The 19,922-nt window shown below is 34.7% G+C and overlaps 1 protein-coding gene across 3 annotated transcripts in view; it reads left to right on the top strand.

Moving 5' to 3' along the window:
• VRK2 (VRK serine/threonine kinase 2) overlaps nt 1-19,922 on the top strand; it is a 106,389-nt gene that overhangs the window by 75,361 nt on the left and 11,106 nt on the right. For all 3 annotated transcript variants that reach the window (XM_017849070.1, XM_017849072.1, XM_017849071.1), the window contains 4 exons: nt 5,553-5,673; nt 8,568-8,626; nt 12,853-13,019; nt 19,381-19,542. In XM_017849070.1, coding sequence (XP_017704559.1) covers nt 5,553-5,673; nt 8,568-8,626; nt 12,853-13,019; nt 19,381-19,542 — 509 coding nt within the window. The remainder of the gene's footprint in view (nt 1-5,552; nt 5,674-8,567; nt 8,627-12,852; nt 13,020-19,380; nt 19,543-19,922) is intronic.

Genomic DNA, 19,922 nt, shown 5'->3' with positions numbered 1-19,922 from the left:
CAAGAGACCTGAAGAGAAATACTCAAGCTTCAATGTAAAACTGACTTATGAGTTAGCCACTCAATAGAGACTACTATTAGCCTGATCAGATTATCTGTTCTGTGCTACTTTTTGTAGCAGGTTATTAAAAAACTCAAGCTAAATCTCATTTTTCTATGGATTGAGTTTTTATAATGAAGGAACTTGTATAAGCTGCCAATCAGCCATTACATCTAAGCATTTTCTAATTCAAATTTACGTAAAAGGAGGGTAGTTGAAAGGGAAAAAAATTAGATATTACGTTATTACAAACCAAAAGATATGCATGGAGATGTATAGAGATGGATGGACAGATGGATGAATGGATGGATAACTATTCCTAGAACTCCTATACATCTGCATATCTGTATTTTTTTTTTTAATGTGGTTATTCTTCCAAACTCAATTCTTTTGTGTGACCTAAAGGTATTTTGTAAGTGGCTAAAGTGCTTCATTTAATATAAAATTAGAGTAATATATGTTGGGCTTATTTTTTCTATTATTAATTTTTTTATTCTTTATAAAAACTAACATGTATAAACACTGACATATTTTGGGCTTATTGCCTGATATTTAAAGAGAATTATATTTGTGTCAAATATACTATTTTAAAATTTGTTACATTCTTAGTAATGTTAAAAGCAATATTTGAATCAATGTGTGGTATAGATTTTGTAGATTTTCTACTCACTGAGGCATGCAGTCAATACCTAATTTCTCTAGAGATATACTGCATTTAACATATTGAGCTTTTTTAAATACTTCAGACCTGTGCATTGAGTCTATAATACCTATCTTAATTTGACATCTTTGATGACCATAAAATATATCTAAATTGTATTTTAAATGTCCATTTGTTTATCCAGTATATTTAGTATCAAAGAAATAAATATATTGAATTTTTTTTTTTTTATTTTTGCCAATTGCTACGGTATGTGAAATCCAAGTCTTGTGTTATTTCTTTCATGGTTTCATTTCACTCTAATCTAGCACTCCAACTTACAAAATGTATGTGAAATAAACTGAGAATGTATTTTCATGCTACCAGACTTGGGGAAATGACATGGTTTACACAATACTTACGTCTTGGCCTTTTGGTTGGGTTAAGAATACTTACATTGGACAAGTCTAAGATACATTTGCTCTACTGAGTGACTTTTCCTAAGTTTCACACACACCAAACTAGGGCTTAAAATCTTAAAATTTAAAAGGTACTGAAAAAATAAGAGAGGCCTGGGTTTAATATTTTATCTGAAATATGACACATTACATCCTAATATTTCCTAATATCCCTTTTGAAATTGCAGTAAGTCATGATCACCATAAAATATTCTGGATCTTTATACACCAGAATTGACAAAATACTGAACTGCATCGGTTACCAGTTTGAAAACCAAGAATAAACTTTAAATTTGTTCTGCAGATAGTCACTATTCACTTTATCAGATTGTTTCACTTATTCAGATGTTTTCAGCTTTCTTATTATCTTTCTGATCACATGTATTAATATCTTGGGCATTTGAACTCTGCTTGATGCAGAAATTTTCCAGTTCACTTTATTATTTCCTACTGAACCCTGTTTTTCTTCATACTCCATGTTAGTATAAGAAATAAAATGAAACAGAAAACACTTTAGGCAAATAAGGAGATAAATCTTGGAATTAATACTTAGACTTTTCTTTTTCTCCCACTTCCTCTTTCAGTCCATTTGGTGAATTGGGCTAGTTTTATTCCAGTTTGTCTTTAGACCAAGGACTAGTTCGCTAAGATAACTTATCTGTTCTTATAACAGTTCAGAAGGACCATTTGTCACTTTATAGTTAAATATTTTAACTAATCCTTCTTTATTGGAATGAAATAACTTAAAAGAAATAATTTCATGAAAGGATAGTAACATGAAAAATTTGGTCAGTGATGCAGCTTAGAAAACCGGATCTTCCACTTATTTATTCCTTGCCAAAACCACTATTTTTGTGTCAGTATGTGTTGGTGCTTTAAGTTTAAATGCCTGCTTCAAATACCTTCCTCACTATGGAAGTCATATGTTTAATGTTGTTTGATATTAAAACTATTGATGGAGGCAAAGTAATTATTATTTTTTTGTTGTTTTTTTTTTTTCTGAGATGGAGTCTGTCTCTGTCACCCCGGCTGGAGCACAGTGGTGCTATCTCGGCTCACTGCAACCTCCACCTCCTGAATTCAAGCAATTCTCCTGCTTCAGCCTCCTGAGTAGCTGGGATTACAGGTGTGTGCCACCATGCCCGGCTAATTTTTGTATTTTTAGTAGAGATGGGGTTTCGCCATGTTGGCCGGGCTAGTCTTGAACTCCTGACCTCAGGTGATCTGCCCACATCAGCCTCCCAAAGTGCTGGGATTACAGGTATGAGCCACCATGCCCGGCAGCAAAGTAATTATAAGATTGAGCACAGGCTTTGGTTTTTGAAAGACTTGGATTTCAGTGATGAGCTCTATTAATTTTTGCTCTGTGATATTGAGCAAATTATTTAACCTCTCTGAGTCTCCATATTGTTGTCAGTAGGACTAATATTTACTTTAAATTGTTTGAAACATTAGATGAAATAATAAGGTAGAGTGCCAGGCACAGTAGCAGGCACAGTAGCAGCTCTCTATAAATCACGTCAATTGTTTTTATTTTAATTATGCATTCTACTATCAGCCATTTCTAAAATTTTCTTTCTAGTTAAATAGAATTAAATCCCCACCTGTGCCTATTTCTTTCTAATTGTTTTTACTTTGGCAGTACTTTATAATTTAGAAATGTTGAACAATTGAGAATACCACAGGCTTTCAACAAAAAGAGTGATATATATTACTCCATCTTAGTAAGCTCAATATAAGTTAGATGCTATTGATAATATTTAGAAACTAGAGAAAGTTTAGAAATAACTAAATCTCATTACAGTTCCAAGCAATGATAAGTAAACACTTCATTTTAGGACATCTATATGAAAATACACTGTCAGTAATTACATTAATTACCAAATGCCACTGAAGAACCCTATGTATTACAATAAATTGTGCAAATACATGACTCAGAAACAAAACAATGCATAATGTATTTTCTATTCAAATGAATGAAAATATATTAAAAAGAAATACATTGCACAGTATCATCTGATTTTAGAGCTGAAAATGTAATATATTAGTGGCAGGGGAAGAATTGGATCTCATTCCTAGTCCAGAGTTCTATTTACTGCTTCACTTAACATGTTTTAAAATGAATTTGAAAATTGTATAATTAAAGAAGCAACTTTCAAATTAAATTTTTTTTATAGACACTAATAGTCTGACTATAATCAATTCTTTGTGTAAACTATACATGGACACATATATTTTAATATTGTCATCCAGAATATTTGTTTTTAATTAACAGGTATTAAAATTACTCCTCTGTGTACAGTAGATGGAAAGAAGACAATCATTGTCAAAGTCTAAGATTTTAACTTCACTAAACAAGTCAAACTTTTCAATTTGTTTTTCTGAGAGGGAATTTCAGGTAGAGGTATGTAGTTAGAACCCTTTTTAGTCCCTCAGTCTTCAGTGAGTGGAAAGGAAAGGGTGACTATTGGATGTAAACAGTGGTAAAACATTCACCTAACCATAGTTATTAATACATATGTGCAAAAAAGAAAATAAAATATTGAAAAATGTGATAATGTATTTTAATTAGATAAGACCAAACTATAATAGTGAAGTAAAGTTAACTCTCAAAGGGCTATTTCAAATGAAGACCAGTTTATGAAAGATTGGCTTCAGAAATCTAAATGACTTGTCATTACTTACAGCTTCATATCTATTAATCCCTCAGTTGGGGGGTAGGGGGAAATGGCTAGGAAGGTTCAATCTATTTTAATTCTGATTGTTTTTCCTCAAAGGGCCTCTTGTGTGTAGCTTACATCATCCAAACACGGTGCCAGAATATCATTTTTTGAAAATTAGAGGATACGAATTTTTTTAAGTGATGGTAATCAGGAATTGCCGTAATAGAAAGGGGACTTGTGAACACATCTATACAAATGGAACCATTCCATTATTAATGGGAGATTTATTACTGAAGAAATCACTACAGAACAGTGTGGTAGAGATTGTGTTTTTATTTTAACATGAGAGCCAAGTCTTGCATTAGGACATTGTTGAAGCTTGTGCGGAAAGTAAATGGCACCCATGGGACTGTAGCATTCTGCTAGATTGAAGGGCCTTTAATAATCCAATACGCTAATAGCAGTTAGAATGTAAGAGCTAATCATGTCTTCTGCTTTTATAATAACTTATACATGGTAACCAAAAGTAGTTACAATGTGCTGGCATCATTGTTCTTAGTAGATTACTTTTTAAATTAAAAACTAAGTTCACTGAGTAACTTTTCAGAGTTTATTTCATGAAAGATAATAAAATAGGATACCTGTTTATAGCAGGTTTAACAGCCACTTACTGCTCTTAGGAGATTATATATCCCTACACAGATGAACATTCGAGTAATGACAGAAATGTAAATACCAGCCTATTGTTTTATAACAATTTTGAATGACTATAAAAATGAGTTTATTTTATGGGTATTTGCTAATGTTTTAATCATTATTTCAGTGTTTGTTAATAAGTATCAGTTATATTTCATACATTTCCTAGGTTTCATTGTCCATCTTCTCAATAAGGTACTTACAAATATATATTAAATTATTAAATTAGTCTACAGCATTTAATAGCTTGATATAAATGATACAAGGGCCTGAAAATGTGCTTTTAATGTACTTTTTATGAAAAGCCATCTTATATTAAATTTTGAAAGCCTCTATTTGGCTCTCCCCCCAGCCTCCAATACTGTTGCCTCACTTTTATATAGATATGGGACCAGAATTTTAGCTTGCTGCTGCTTATATCTAAAAATAATATTTGTAAAATTGTAGAACCCTGTATCCAAAGCAGAAGACATATTTTTATTATATTTTCATGTGATTGAAAAATCTTCAGAAAGACCCATTTTTTAATACTGCACACTAGATGGCAGTTTTGTCATATTCTTCCAACTTAAAATGCTGCTAGTGTGAGTGGAACAGGAAAGGCCATCAATGTTTAGTCTGCACTCAGAGGGTCTCTGCATGACCAATGCAGACCCTATGGACTTCCTGGAACATATGTTAGCAATTTAGCTGCAGACATTTATTTCTTTGTTTTACTGCTTGGCTCTTTGAGAAAGTGTTGGTGCTGGGTTATGGGTTGTCTGGATCATGTCAGAGGCCATGGGGATCAAGTTCATGTGACAGGCCAGACTAAGGAAAGATGAAGTTGGAGGAGGTGAGGAAACTGACCCTTACTTTCAACAGCAACCAGTCACTGCCTGTCTGTGGACTGGGGCCAAATGCTTGGGCGTTTAAGTTTTATTCCAGCTGAACAAATAAAACACTTTGCCTATTTGGCTTTTTCATATTTCATCCATAGTAGTTCACCCAAAGATTTCTCCATTTCTCAAGGACTTGCTTATCCCTCATCTTTCTCTCTAATGCTTACTCCTATAGCCCTGTCCAGACGAAGTGACGTTGAGATCCTTGGCTACTGCATGCTGCGGTGGTTGTGTGGGAAACTTCCCTGGGAACAGAGCCTGAAGGACCCTGTGGCTGTGCAGACTGCTAAAACAAAGTACAAATTTTCAAGCATTTCATCATGTACTGCAGCAGGTCTGAAGGGATACATTAAAGGGAGCGAACAACATGGTGAAGATTGGCATTCTTCCAACATGACAACCAAAGCAAATTTCGTTAGTTTGAAAAATATGTTTTATAAAACCAAACAACTATCACATAAAATCCATTAAGATAACCTTATAAAAAGACATGTACTTGAATTACAGTGCAAAATATAAAGTGAAATACCTGTTCCTTTACATGGTATTTTCCAAAGCTTAGATTCTAGGTGGTAGTGTTTTCAAGGAAGAGTATTTTCAAATTAGCATTGTACAAGTATGCTGAAGTAGTCTGAGCTGGGTATGATTGATATTAACTATGTAAAACAGCAACGTGAAAAGGGACAAATAGGGCTTCTATTTTTCAAGTGAGAGCAACATACCTCTTATTTCTATCTTGGAGGAAGTAAGTTTTCTTTCTTAAGAAGGAAAATTTTTACATGAGCTATTTACATGAGATAATCGTGTAGCCACATAAACATTTTTAATATTCTACATTCAGTTTTATTACCTGGATTCGGCTAGCATAAAAATTAGGTCAGACTAAGAACAGAGTGTGTTACTGTTCTACAATTCTCTCTCTGATCAGGCATAAGAAAAAGTCAATTGCATAGAGCACAGAATAGCCAGTTTTTCATTATATACCAAGATATGCTTAACAGTAGTTATCCACAGGTAGCAAAAGCAGCAGCTAAGTTAAGTTTTAACTAGGACAATCTCAACAGAAGAGTACAAAGCTAGGGGAAAATTAACTGATTCATAGAAATCTATCTTTAAATTCAGTGTGGCATCAGTTCTTAATAATGAGAAAGATTAGCCTGCAGATTCAGAAAAATATGTATTACATTTGTAAATACTGACATATATGAAATATTTCTCCACTCAGAATTTTGATCATCCTAGTCCCTTACCCAAAACTAAAACATATTTATATAAGTCTATATTAGAACTAAATCAGTTATTTACTGCAGTGATTGATGTGTCCATATTAACTTTCTTGTACATTTCAAAATATGGGTCAAGTCAAAACACAGTGATGGGAATATATAAACAGTTTTTGTATTTAATTTTCCAACTCAGTTTACCTAATTACAATAATGTAACAAAGTAATGATGCTATTTTAAAAAACTAACATTTTAATTCTAATGATTGTATATTTGTTTTTTTAATAAGACTAATATGACTTGCTTTAATTTTTTATCAATATGCATATATAGATACATTCATTGTAGGTATCTATATAATGAATATACCTATTTATGCATATTTATGTATAATAGGATGTCATGTAAAATAAAATACAATACTAATACATCAAACGTAACTTCTGTTTACATTTTGTGGACTCCTACATATGTTAGTATCTTCATTTTGACTTGACTAATAATATAAACCTATAGACTAGTAAAGCCAATATCATATTATGAAGTTTATAATTCAGATAAACCATAGACATTTTCAAACTTGTTATAGTACATAATACATAATCATAATTTATTCAACTTGCTGAGAAGGTATGACACTGAAATTCCCCATAAGGGCGTGATTGTATATTCAACCAAGACACTGTATCTCCCTTATGCCTTTTATTTTCCTGACATAGCATGCTACTGGATCAATGTGTGTATTTTTGCTACTGCCTATGCCAGAGGTGGTGACTCACTCACACATATAAATAATTTTAGTTGAATGTTTTTATAGGTTGTGTATTCCTTACTTGAAATGCTTGGGACCAGAAGTGTTTCAGAATTCAGATTTTTTTAGATTTTGGAATATTTGCATTATATTTACCAGTTGAGCATCCTGTAAACCTGTTTAATCATGGAACAGCATAAAATATTGCCCAGTGGAGAACAATGCACATATATACTTCAGATACAATGTTTACATGAATTTTTATTGTTGTTTTTGAGAAAAAAAATCATGGTAAATATTACTACTTCTGTGTTTCTGCATATATAAACTTTGAGTTAAAGCATTTATAATTCCTATAATTCCATTTTGTTTAATATTGGGGCTTAGAGAACAATACCACAAAGTGTGGTGCTTTGGCATGCTGAGACCTTTGAACTAAAAGAGACTGGATGGCCCCAGAAGCCACCTCAGAAGCCAAGTCTCTCTCTGACCTTCTCTTGCCCTCTTGTCTCCCATCCCGTCTCCTCCCAAGAAGAGAGTCATAGAAACCAGAATTCCTCTTTACCAAAGCAGGTTATAGAAACTAGAACCCCTGTACCCCAAGCAAGGCATTAAACCTAGAAAGGTCACCCTCTCCCTTCTCCCTTGAAGACCCTCATTCCAAAGGGGTCCTGCCCCATCCCCAGGAGGAATAAATGCTACACACATCAACAAGAATATGGACAGGCCTTGCTGGATCCCCCTGCCCCGGTTCAGTACCATTAGAACATACCCTTTTGTCCAGTCACATTCCTACACAGCTGTCTATTCTTCATCAAACCTAAGCATAAAGATAGACTTCCTTGGGTCTTTGGTCTTCATTTCTCAAGTTGTGTCATATACAACTTTAATTAAATAAATGTGTTATACTTTCTCCTGTTAACCTGTCTTTTGTTATAGGAATGTTGGCTGCAACCCTTAGGGTGGGTGAGAAAAAAGATCACACCTTTCTGCCCCTACATTAGTCTAGGTTATTGATATAAAATTAGTTTATGGGCATTGAGGGTTCTCTACTTCTGCTTACTTTCCTATCCATTATAGTTGGATGACAAAAAAAAAGCACTGAAAGTCACAATTTTGGTAAGCTACCAACACAGAGTTAGAGTTTTGTTTTCTAGTCAAAATAGTCACAGGGTTGAAAACATGTTCATTGTGCATTACTTTATTTTGTTTTAGTTTATTGGATGAGCTTCCCCAGTCAGTGCTTAAATGGGCTCCTTCTGGAAGCAGCTGCTGTAAGTCAAATAATAACTTCAACCTTCTCTTAAGATTTACAGGTCACCACATTTGTCATTCTCGTTTGGTAGCTTTTGCTTAACCCACCTGCTCTTATTCCCATCAGGGTGGAAAGGAGGGAACACTTCATGTTGCAAATAAGTTGCTAAAGAACACAATGTTTAGATCATCTTTAACATTAGAACACAAGAACCCCAAAAGAAGATATTGAGGTGGAAAATTCTAGGTTCTGCTTAGTGCATTTCTTTCTTTCTTTTTTTTTTTTTTTTTAAGGTATCTATTTTGAGAATCATGCACAGGTTTAATAGTCAACCATGTCTGGTATTTCTAGAGTTAAGACTTCCTCGTTTTGTTCATCTGTATACTGTTGAAAGAAGATAAAGTTGACCTAAGGAAAAACTACTTTCAATCAGTCATTTAAAAAACCAAATCATTAAACACTTGAATGCTATTTAGAACAGTATTATGCTGACTGAACTGCCAGCAAAAAAAAATTTTTATTAGCAAAGGCATATGATTTTGGGATTTGGAGGTATATTTCGTATTTTCATATTTTCAAGTTAGTGTACAATGTAATTTTTAATTGACAATGTTATCAATACATATTGTATAAAATAGCATGTTAACTAGTAATTACCCACATTCCTGTCATTTTTATGTGCATACACAACATGTTATTCAACACTAATTTAACAATTGAGTTAGACTGTCTTATAAGAAAAAGCCAGTGCCCACTATCAGTCTTGCTTTTTCTCAAAGACAGATAATCAGAGTGAATCTTGTTTTCTGTTTACATTGGGCAATCTCAAAGTTAGCTTTTAGCTGACTTCTGAAAGTAGATATGTACACTGACCTCTCTAGCTAAGGTCAAATAGCATCTGTTTCCATCTGGTTGAGAAGTTGAGAGTTAAGTAACTTATATTCGCTGCCTTTCTTTCACTAGAAACCAAAATTTTCATTTGTGTAGGTAAGGAAAGAATAAGCCAGTTCTACTTCCCCCCTCCATTTGCAAGTCCAATAAGCCCTTCCTCACGTGAGTCTTTTGTTTTCCCCTTTCTCTAGTACTTTTCATCTGATTGAGGGAGACACACAGGAGAGATCCTCATTGTGGGAATGGGTTGCAAGATGAAATTTTTGTTTTCATAACTGTCAATAACTTGTCAAAATGGCAATACTCCTTTTTGGCTAATATTCTTTTTTTTTGTTTTTTTTGAGACGGAGTCTCGCTCTGTCACCCAGGCTGGAGTGCAGTGGCCGGATCTCAGCTCACTGCAAGCTCCGCCTCCCGGGTTTACGCCATTCTCCTGCCTCAGCCTCCCGAGTAGCTGGGACTACAGGCGCCCGCCACCTCACCCGGCTAGTTTTTTGTATTTTTTAGTACAGACGGGGTTTCACCGTGTTAGCTAGGATGGTCTCGATCTCCTGACCTCGTGATCCGCCCGTCTCGGCCTCCCAAAGTGCTGGGATTACAGGCTTCAGCCACCGCGCCCGGCCTGGCTAATATTCTTAATGGCTTTTTTTTTTTGAGACAGAGTCTCGCTCTGTCACTGAGGCTGGAGTGCAGTGGCGCGATCTCGGCTCAGTGCAACCCTCCCCTTCCCAGGCTGAAGCGATTTTTTGCCTCAGCCTCCCAAGTAGCTGTGACTACAGGCACATGCCACCATGCCCAGCTAATTTTTGTGTATTTAGTAGAGACAGGGTTTCACCATATTGGCCAGGCCTGGTCTCGAACTCCTGACCTCGTGATCCACCCACCTTGGCCTCCCAAAGTGCTGGGATTACAGGTGTGAGCCACCGTGCCTGGCCCTTATTGGCATTTTTACCAAATCGTATAATTTATGTTTTAGTCAACTGGACAGAAAGAGAGATGGGAAGATGTCATTAAAAAATATATATATTTTGCCCTGAATTGTAAAAGACAAATGCTTCTGGGCAGTGTATATTCTGTCATACTCTATTGTTAAAAGATTTGAAACAGATGAGTAATCTAGATGGGAGACACGCCCAGTTTTTGTTTCTCAGTACAAACCATTATACTGAATCCATACTATTAATTATAAAATGCAGATTTCTGTTTCTAAAGCAAAAAGTGTTGAAACTTTAATATTACATGAAGGTCTCTTAAATTAGGAGGTTGTGCTTAGGAAGAACACAACCATGAAAATGAAGGAACTGATTTACAAAAGTTTATTACTGAAACATATTATGAAATAAAACAGCCAAGAAATTTGCAGCATACATGTCCAACTAAGCATAATAATAATGGTTTCAAAAGTTTCTATCTCTTGATAGTAATGGTACTTAATATTTCAATGGCTTAAAAGCAGATGATTTAAAATGTCGTAATTTCATACTAAAGGCATTTTGCTTTATAGTTCTGGCAATATGCTCGTAAATTTTAAAATGTACTTAATATAATAAATCCAGATCTTGAAAGACTAACATTTAAACCAATATTACATCACAATAGTCAAAGCTTCAGGTTTGTAATAATAAATTTATAATGGAAATGGCTCTTTTTATTTTCTCCCCCTCCTACCTCACTGGTACCTCATTTTTCCAAACCCCAGTCCCATGAAGGCTTTGCAGCACAGCTGCTATCAGTTGGTGGAGTGCCAGGAGTTTTCCATTGTCTTGTAACAGTGATTTGTTCCCAACACATTCAACTCTCTTCCTCATTTTGGATATTCTGGTTAATGGAATTGTAATATGTACCAAACTTGACTTACCAATCTTCGAAGGACCATAAAACAACAATATTTATATTAAAGTAGTAGTGAAGTTAATCTTTTTTTTAATCATCCCTTTAGAAATTGGATAGCCCCCAGCCCTTGTGAAGGGGCTGCATGAAGCATCAGTTATAAATATCGTGATAAAATAGCAGCACTTGCTAGTTAACAGAGATTTGGTTGACCGAATGCTAGATAACAGAATTTGATTAAAAAAAAAAATTCAGAGATGAAAAAATAGGTTGCATAATTGCTACAGTGTCCAGGAAAAAAAGCCCAGAGCCAAGAGTTCACATTTTAATCACGTTAGCTTCATGTTCCCAGGAAATAGCTCTGGACTATATGGTGAAAGTGATCACTCTTAACTATAATAGGGAGAAAGCGATGATGACTATTCCTTCTGGAATTTTTCTCTATAGGGAGTGAAACCCAGTGCCTCTGCAGTTTTCCTTTCTTTTTAGTGGAGGTAGACCTGGAGGGGAAGTGAAGGATTAGGAAGTCACTCCTGCCAACCCATGAAGTTTCCCAGGTTTTCCCACCATGGATGTAAGCAACTAAGTGAGAAAGTAAGAAGTACTTGAGTTTGAGTCAGTAATATATTTTTGAAAAGGAAAAGGCATCTCTAAACATCTCTGAACAAATGAAAACATGCCAGTTTTTAAATAGTATTTGGTATTATCACCACTTCTATTCCCATTTTAGGTTGAACCTCAACATGAAAAAGAAATGCAAACTGCAAATATTTTAATGCAGTGATGTTTGTAACTGTTGGTTACTAATTCTGTTTGTATTTAAAAGTTGGTAGTTCTTAACCTTTTTGGGGGAAGGGGGTTTACTATGTAGTTCTAGGGGAACATTTCTTTATACTAGGGAAAAAATAAAAGATGGCAACTTCTCCTCCCACTGCTCTAAAATCAAAAACACAAGGCTGTGTACCAGGCTAGCTAGGTATGGAGGACATGAGGGAGGTTTCATGCATTCTAAAGTCAATCTTAGCTAACAACATGGAATTCAAGGTCATTTCTAAATATATTGTTATAATCCCAAAATCAAAGCCTTAATTAAAATTTGCAGTTTTTTTTTCCTTAGAAGTAAAGAGGTTTATAGTAAGTAACACTTTAACTGAACTTTTAGAAGTTCAACATAAAGTATGAAGTATGGTCAATTGTATTATTTATGTAGTCCTTAATAGTTGCACCTCATAAATCATAATCATTATAATTATTAAAATATACTTCATAAGATCAGTGAATTGTAAGCGTATCAACAAAATATGTTAAAACATTACTAGTTTCATCAGTTCTGTAGGTCGCTATATTTCAGTCATTTTTTAATATCATTTAAAAAGTTATTTTCATTGAATTGTTCATTTTTGGTTTCTTCAGGAGATGTAAATGTGTAAAAGACAAAGAGATAACAAAGATTTTGAGATTATTGGAGTCTTGACAATTCTTGCCAATTATGAATAATATGTAAAAAAATTTACTAATTCACAGGTGAAATAGCCCAATTTTTGGTATGTGCTCATAGTTTAGCCTATGATGAAAAGCCAAACTATCAAGTGCTCAAGAAAATTTTGAACCCTGATGGAATACCTTTGGGACCACTGGACTTTTCCACAAAAGGACAGAGTATAAATGTCCATACTCCAAACAGTCAAAAAGTAAGTAACATAATCCCTGCTACCCTATGAATATATTCTGTGATACTTTTCTATCGAATGAAGTTGTTTTAGGTCTCAAAATGAGTCTGATAGCTTTCTTCTTCCTTATATTTCACTCCCATTTCCCCTAACAGCACCAAGAAAGTTTGATCCAAGTTATTTTGACCTGTTGTCTCACAGAGAAAAATAGGATCTGTGGCCTACTATGTACTATGAAAGAAAGCAGTCACTACTGTCATAGAGATGTGACCAGTGTAAAGGCTAATCTGATGTTACTCATGATAAAGCCATGATTTGTTTTTTTTCTCCACGCTTTCAAATAGATATTGCCCTCTGTTTTTGCCTACCAATTTGGCCACAATTTGGTGGTGATAATAGTCTTAGATTTAACCAGATTATTTGTATGTGCTGATATTTCAATCCATGGAAACAATTCTTTACAGAAAATAAAAGAGTTTATGCCAGAGATCCACATTAAGAAAAAAACCATTTTTTTAAAGTTACACCTCTTCTTTTAGTCTGCCATCTTCCAAAAGACCAACACCAACTTAAAGAAAAAAAAAAAGAATTAAGATTTGGAGCATTTTTAAGCAGGTGGTGGAAATCTTAGACTGCCATTATTAGCAGGATTAGTGGACAGGCAACACAGCATCCATGTCTTCCTTGACCACTATCCGTATGCAAAAATAAAGTGTAGAGGGCATTTTTTTCCTGATGCATGTACGATAAGATAGGGTCAGGATGCCATTCATTTTTAGTATTTCTTATGAACTTTGGATCATCACATGTGTTCATGAGCCAAGAATGCGGGATGCAAACTAATGTGACTGATAGGCTGCTAGATGAATGGTGAGTCAAGTATCAGTGCACAGATGGTTCTGATTTGCTGAATTTTGTAGTTGCTGCAACTGAAGACATAAAATATCCTTCTAGTCATAAATTAGCTCTTTGGAAGCAAAACCTTGGCACCAGAGCTTTACAACCTTCAATTAGTAGGAAAAGAAGTATTTGAATGACTGTGGTATTGACATCTGTAGGCCTGCATAGTAATCATTCCTAATAGAAGAGAATATCTGTTTGAGGAGGTTTTGCATGGCTAATTAGCTACCAGTGAGAATATGTAATTTTTTCATGATCTCCTGATTGTCACCTTTCTCTCATGATACAATTAGATTTTATTGTAGCAAGTGCCTCACAAACCAATTGTCAGCACTATTTACGTATTGCAGAAGGCAGAACAAAAGTTCATGTTTAATAAAAAGCCACTGGATTTTGATCTTGGTAATTACTGAGACTCACTTTAACAGTTTTATTGACTTTCGTGTTTTTATCACTTTTGCAACAAAACAAAGAGCCATTTCCTTGACATAGTATTTTCATTGCAATAATGGTCACCACTTAATCTACGCTAATTTAAGTAGATTTTCCCTTTTGTAGTTTTCAGTTTCATAAACGTAATTGAAATATAAAAGCCATTTTAAAACCGATAGCTATATCCTCTGATATAAAAGTCTAATTATTATCCACCAGAATTTTCAGTTTCATCAAATTCAAAGGGTGTTTGTTGTAAAACCATTTTTATATGTAGAGAATAGAACATAAAACACTTTTTCCAGTGAGCCTCCATCAAGAATATTTTACTCCCTTTGATTAGAGAATTTTGCTTATGAGTAAAAAAAGCACTTAAAAATAATTTACGCTTTTAAGACCTACGCTAATTTTTGGTAAGAAATGTGATCAGCCTGGATGTGTAGACAGGAAGATGATTTCGGGATATATTTTGCAGCAGCTCAATATTTATTTATTACTTATTTCTCTAGTATTTTAAGTGCATACATTTATTTAATAATGATAGCATAAGATATGTGCTCACCATATGTGGCTAAACTTTAAGTATCTTAATTTTCAAAGTTTACAGATTTTGCAATGCTACAAAAACCAAACCCGAAACTGTTCAAATGCAAGGTATGACAGTATAAACTGTCCTGTTCCCAGTTCCCCTGAATGATGCACGTATAGGATGATTTCCATAATAGATTGCTTCCATAACAAAAATCATTCCAAAATGCATATCAATCACATGGCTCCAAATTTCTTTTTAGTCACAGACAGAATCCCCTTATTAGTAAGTAAAATCATTTCTTGTTACTTTATAAATGGGTTTATAGTTATATGGAGTTAAGTATTTGGTTTATAGAGATATTTAACAGACTAGTGAATGAACTATGGACTAATATATTTTTTGGACAAAGATATTTTAAAAGAAGACATTGGACCAGAAAAGGTATATATAAGTAAATGAAATGTTACCATCATTCAGTATTCAAGGGAAAAAAGTTATAACTGTTTCTAGACATTATAAATGGTTCTCTGTAAACGTGAACAGGGAAGTCCTCAAATACTGTTACTGGAGTTAAATTGGAAATGAATTTTTGTCAAGAGAGTAGTGATACTGATATTTTTTCATGAAAACAAATCTTTGGGGCATTTGCCTGAATCAAAATGAGGGATGTAAAACTGAAGTCACTTGCTAGTAGTTCTGGGGGCTCCTGAGTTAGCACCGCCAATCAAATTAGAAGACTGTCTCATCAAGACCATCACAGTCTCTTTATGCCACCCACTAGGATTTAATTTATAAAATTCACTGAAAGAAACAATATTTCAGTAAGAATGCTTATTGAGGTGAGCTAAAGCTCTAGAATTCCCAGAAGGGAATGTTAAAGCCAAGTTGGAAAAGAGCATTACTAAAGGCCCCATTACAACCCTTGAAAAAGCTACTTTTCAAGAGCCAGAGGGTCCTTTTATCCGTTTATCAATGACTCCCACCTTATTATGGTGCTTGAGTCATATATAGAATATACAGTCATTTACTATAATATGTTGTAGTAGTGCAGATACTTGGGCATAATGAGCCCTCTCATCCTTCCTAAATGCTTTACCTAGGCAGAGAAGTAGCTGCAGGTCAGAGCTAAAATGTTCAAGCTATACTGCATGGCAGACAATAAAAGTTTGTCCCTTCATTTACCTTACATCTGAGGCTCCCATAGCATATCCAGAGTTGAATATGTTATTATTGGTAGTAGTATTATTTGTATAGAATTTAACAGTTTACAAATTTTTTTCCTAAGCTTTAAGTCTCAAAATAATTCTATGAACTTCTCTTTATTTTCTGTATATGAGGAGAGTGAAACACAGATTCTTAATTAGAAGCACATTTTGATTTATTAATTTTAGGAGTCCAAAGGTGCTCTAGATTTTATAGAACAGTGTGAAGTTCCAATGGAAATTAAATAAAAACTACCTCATTTTCATAGCTACTTTCTTGAAAATGTCATACATTTGTATAGTATCCTTCTATTATAAGGGTTGTCCAGGGTGTTTTCTATGTTTACTTTTCTGTCTTTGAGAAAAAGTTTCACTGTGTTCACTGTCATCCACTTCACTCTTACAATTTTAAAAGTTTCCTTAGAAATAGAATTTTCCATAAATTGGCTATCATTTCGTTTAGTAGCTAGAAGTGCCCACGGCAGTGCAACCTAACCATTCAGCCAACTAACAACAGATCCAGGAGGCATCATCTCTTCCAGGAACCTTCACAGAGGAGTGAATGTATTATACCAAATTTTGCTTATACGTCAGAGGCTTCCAGGGCAAAAACTCTTATACCTAAAATGCCTAGCATACAGGAGGCACTAAAAACTTCAATAATATCTTAGCTAAAAATAAAACTACCAGCAACCTTACTTCTGAGTATGTATCCAAGGGAAATAAAACCATATGTCAAAGAGGTATCTGCACTCCCATGTTCATCGCAACACTATTCACAATAATCAAAATACAGCACAACCTAAGTGTATGTCAGTGGGTGAATGGATAAAGTGTGACCCGTAACCACAATATTATTTGTGGTTATAGAACACATTTTCTTTATCCACAAAGTGTATTTTATTTATATATATTGTGTCTGTTTGTGTGTATATATATACACATATATGTATATATGTACACATATACACACATATATACATATATACACACATACGATACACATAATACATATATACATATATATACACGCACACACACAATGGAATATTATTCAGCCATAAAAAGGAAATCCTGACATTTGCAACATCATGGATTAATCTGGAGGACATTATGCTAAGTGAAATAAGCCAGACACAGGACAAATACCGTATGATCTCATTTATATGTGGAATCTTAAAAAAAAAAAAAACTTATGAAAGCTGAGCGTAGAACAGTATTTGTCGGGATGAGAGTTGGGGAAAATGGGGAGATGGCAGTCAAAGGGTACAGACTTTCAGTTATAAGATGAATGAGTTCTGAGGATCTGATATACAGCATGGTGACTGTAGTTAGTAATACTGTATTGTATTCTTGAAATCTGCTAAGAGAGTAGATCTTAAGTATTCTCACCACAAAAAAATGGTGACTGTGAGGTGATGTGTTAATAACTTGATTGTGGTATTCATTTCACAATGTATACACATATCAAAACATCACATTGTATACCTTAAATATATATAATTTTTATTGTCAGTTATATCTCAGTAAAGCTGGGAGGGCAAATCTCCTCTAACCCTTTATAACATGGAACACATTTTCACAATAATTGGTAAGTCAACGTTTTAACAGGATAAAACTGTGTGCAAGAACCATGGGAGACCCTTCGTTTCACACTAATGGTATCAGGTACACTTATTACCAAGATGACTTCAGCGGAAAGTGGCTCAGAAGATGGTGACATAAATTTTCCCAATAGTTTGAGAGGGTTGAGTGGTGAAAATAAAGAATCCCTGCATGATTAAGAAACATTTCCAACTTTCAGGTTACTGAAAGGCAGTGGTTTTGCCATCCTTTTATAAGCTGGGATCCTGGAGGAGGTTAGAATAGAGTAGTGTTGTGACAATTTAGGTTTAGCCACAAAACACCAGCATACTTTAAAGGGAAGGAGTGAACACACTTGGCGATAAAAGCTAAAAATTGAGAGACTACAAATTAAGGCTCTGCTTGCCCAGCCAATGTAATTCATTCTCTATTTCGGCACTGACTCCTCCATTATTTCCCCTTTGTGCTGTTCCTATCTTCTGCCCCCTATTTAACTCATGAAAAAAAGGTGATGGCACTTTCTGCTGCTATAAACATGAAGCTGCTGAACAAATACTTCATGTAAGGACCTTCACTGTAGCTTTCAATCTTCCAACAGTGTTGTGGGTTCTGCCCTTCTGTTTCTGAGTCTACTTCAAGGTTATTGACAGTCGGGCATCTCCCAGATGTCACCATGGTGTGAAAAAGAAACCTTAGAGACAGCAAGCTTGTTGTAGAACTTAACCTCTGATACTGGTACACAGTATTCGATGACATGAACTGTTATTCATCTTGCTCAAAGGTTAAACTACCTGCACAAAAATATAAGCAACATCACAAGCTCCTTTTATATATTCACATTAATTAGGCTCACTTCAATGATAGAAAACTAAGATTTTAATTAATAAGAATTTAAACTACAAAGATACACTGGATACACTCCCAGCAAAGGTTAATAATGAATTCATGTGCAGTTTTAAAATGTGACAATTTTCTCTAAAAATGTTGTTTTCAGTAAGCAAGTTATCTGTAGGGATAATTTCTAAAGAGTACATAACAGTGACACTAATTTTATTTTTATTACACTTTAAGTTCTAGGGTACATGTGTACAACGTAGATTTGTTACATATGTATACATGTGTCATGTTGGTGTGCTGCACCCGTTAACTCATCATTTAATTAGGTATATCTCCTAATGCTATCCCCCCTCCCTCTCCCCACCCCATGACAGGCCCCGGTGTGTGATGTTCCCCACCCTGTGTCCAAGTAATCTCATTGTTCAATTCCCACCTATGAGTGACAACATGTGGTGTTTGGTTTTCTGTCCTTGCGACAGTTTTTTCAGAATGATGGTTTCCAGCTTCATCCATGTTCCTACAAAGGACATGAACTCATCCTTTATGGCTGCATAGTATTCCACAGTGTATATGTGCCACATTTTCTTAATCCAGTCTATCATTGATGGACATTTAGATTGGTTCCAAGTCTTTGCTATTGTGAATAGGGCCACAATAAACATACGTGTGCATGCAGTGACACTAATTTTAATTGGTTTTGTCCCAGTGATGAGAACGGGTCTGGATCTTGCCAACGACTATAGTTTTTCTGTAATGTCCATTTGCTGCTTTCTTCTTTATTTCCTTTTTTAAAGCTTGGCAAGTTTAGAATTTTTAAGAATCTGGACATATATGCATTTTTTCAAGAAATACTGAAAGTTTTCTTTACATACTATTACTTACTCTACACCAACAGGTTGATTCACAAAAGGCTGCAACAAGGCAAGTCAACGAGGCACACAATAGTTTAATCGAAAAAAAAGTCCACAGTGAGAGAAGCACTGAGTCCTGTGCAACGTGGAAAAAAGTGCAGAAAGAGGAGAAGCTGATTGGATTGAAGAACAATGAAGCAGCTCAGGTGAGAGGGTTGTTTGTGTGTGTGTGTGTGTTTTTTTTTTAACTTAATGTTACATTAGAATATACCCTTTGGGAATAAAAACATCTTATTTTCTCCTGAGGGCCAAGTTTGTATGGTTTTGTTAAATGAGAAGGGACAGAAAATATCCTAGCCAACTGATAAAATTAAAGTGGCCAACACCAGTTATCATAGAAACAGAATAGCAGTAAGCACATTTGCGTACAGATCTGATTTCTTTATCCTAAGAATGTAATGAAGTGCACTTAAATTTATTTTGCCATCTATGATCCATTAGGGACTCTTAACGTATTCTATACTTTCACATTGGTTCCTCAAGTCTCACCCTTATAATCAAATATAAGTGAAGTGTTTCCCTGTCA

The sequence above is a fragment of the Rhinopithecus bieti genome, unplaced genomic scaffold, assembly GCF_001698545.2.
Source record: "Rhinopithecus bieti isolate Rb0 unplaced genomic scaffold, ASM169854v2 scaffold_30775, whole genome shotgun sequence".
NCBI classification, from domain to species: Eukaryota; Metazoa; Chordata; class Mammalia; order Primates; family Cercopithecidae; genus Rhinopithecus; species Rhinopithecus bieti.
Note: the sequence above shows the minus strand (reverse complement) of the source record. Positions and strands in the feature narration are given on the sequence as shown.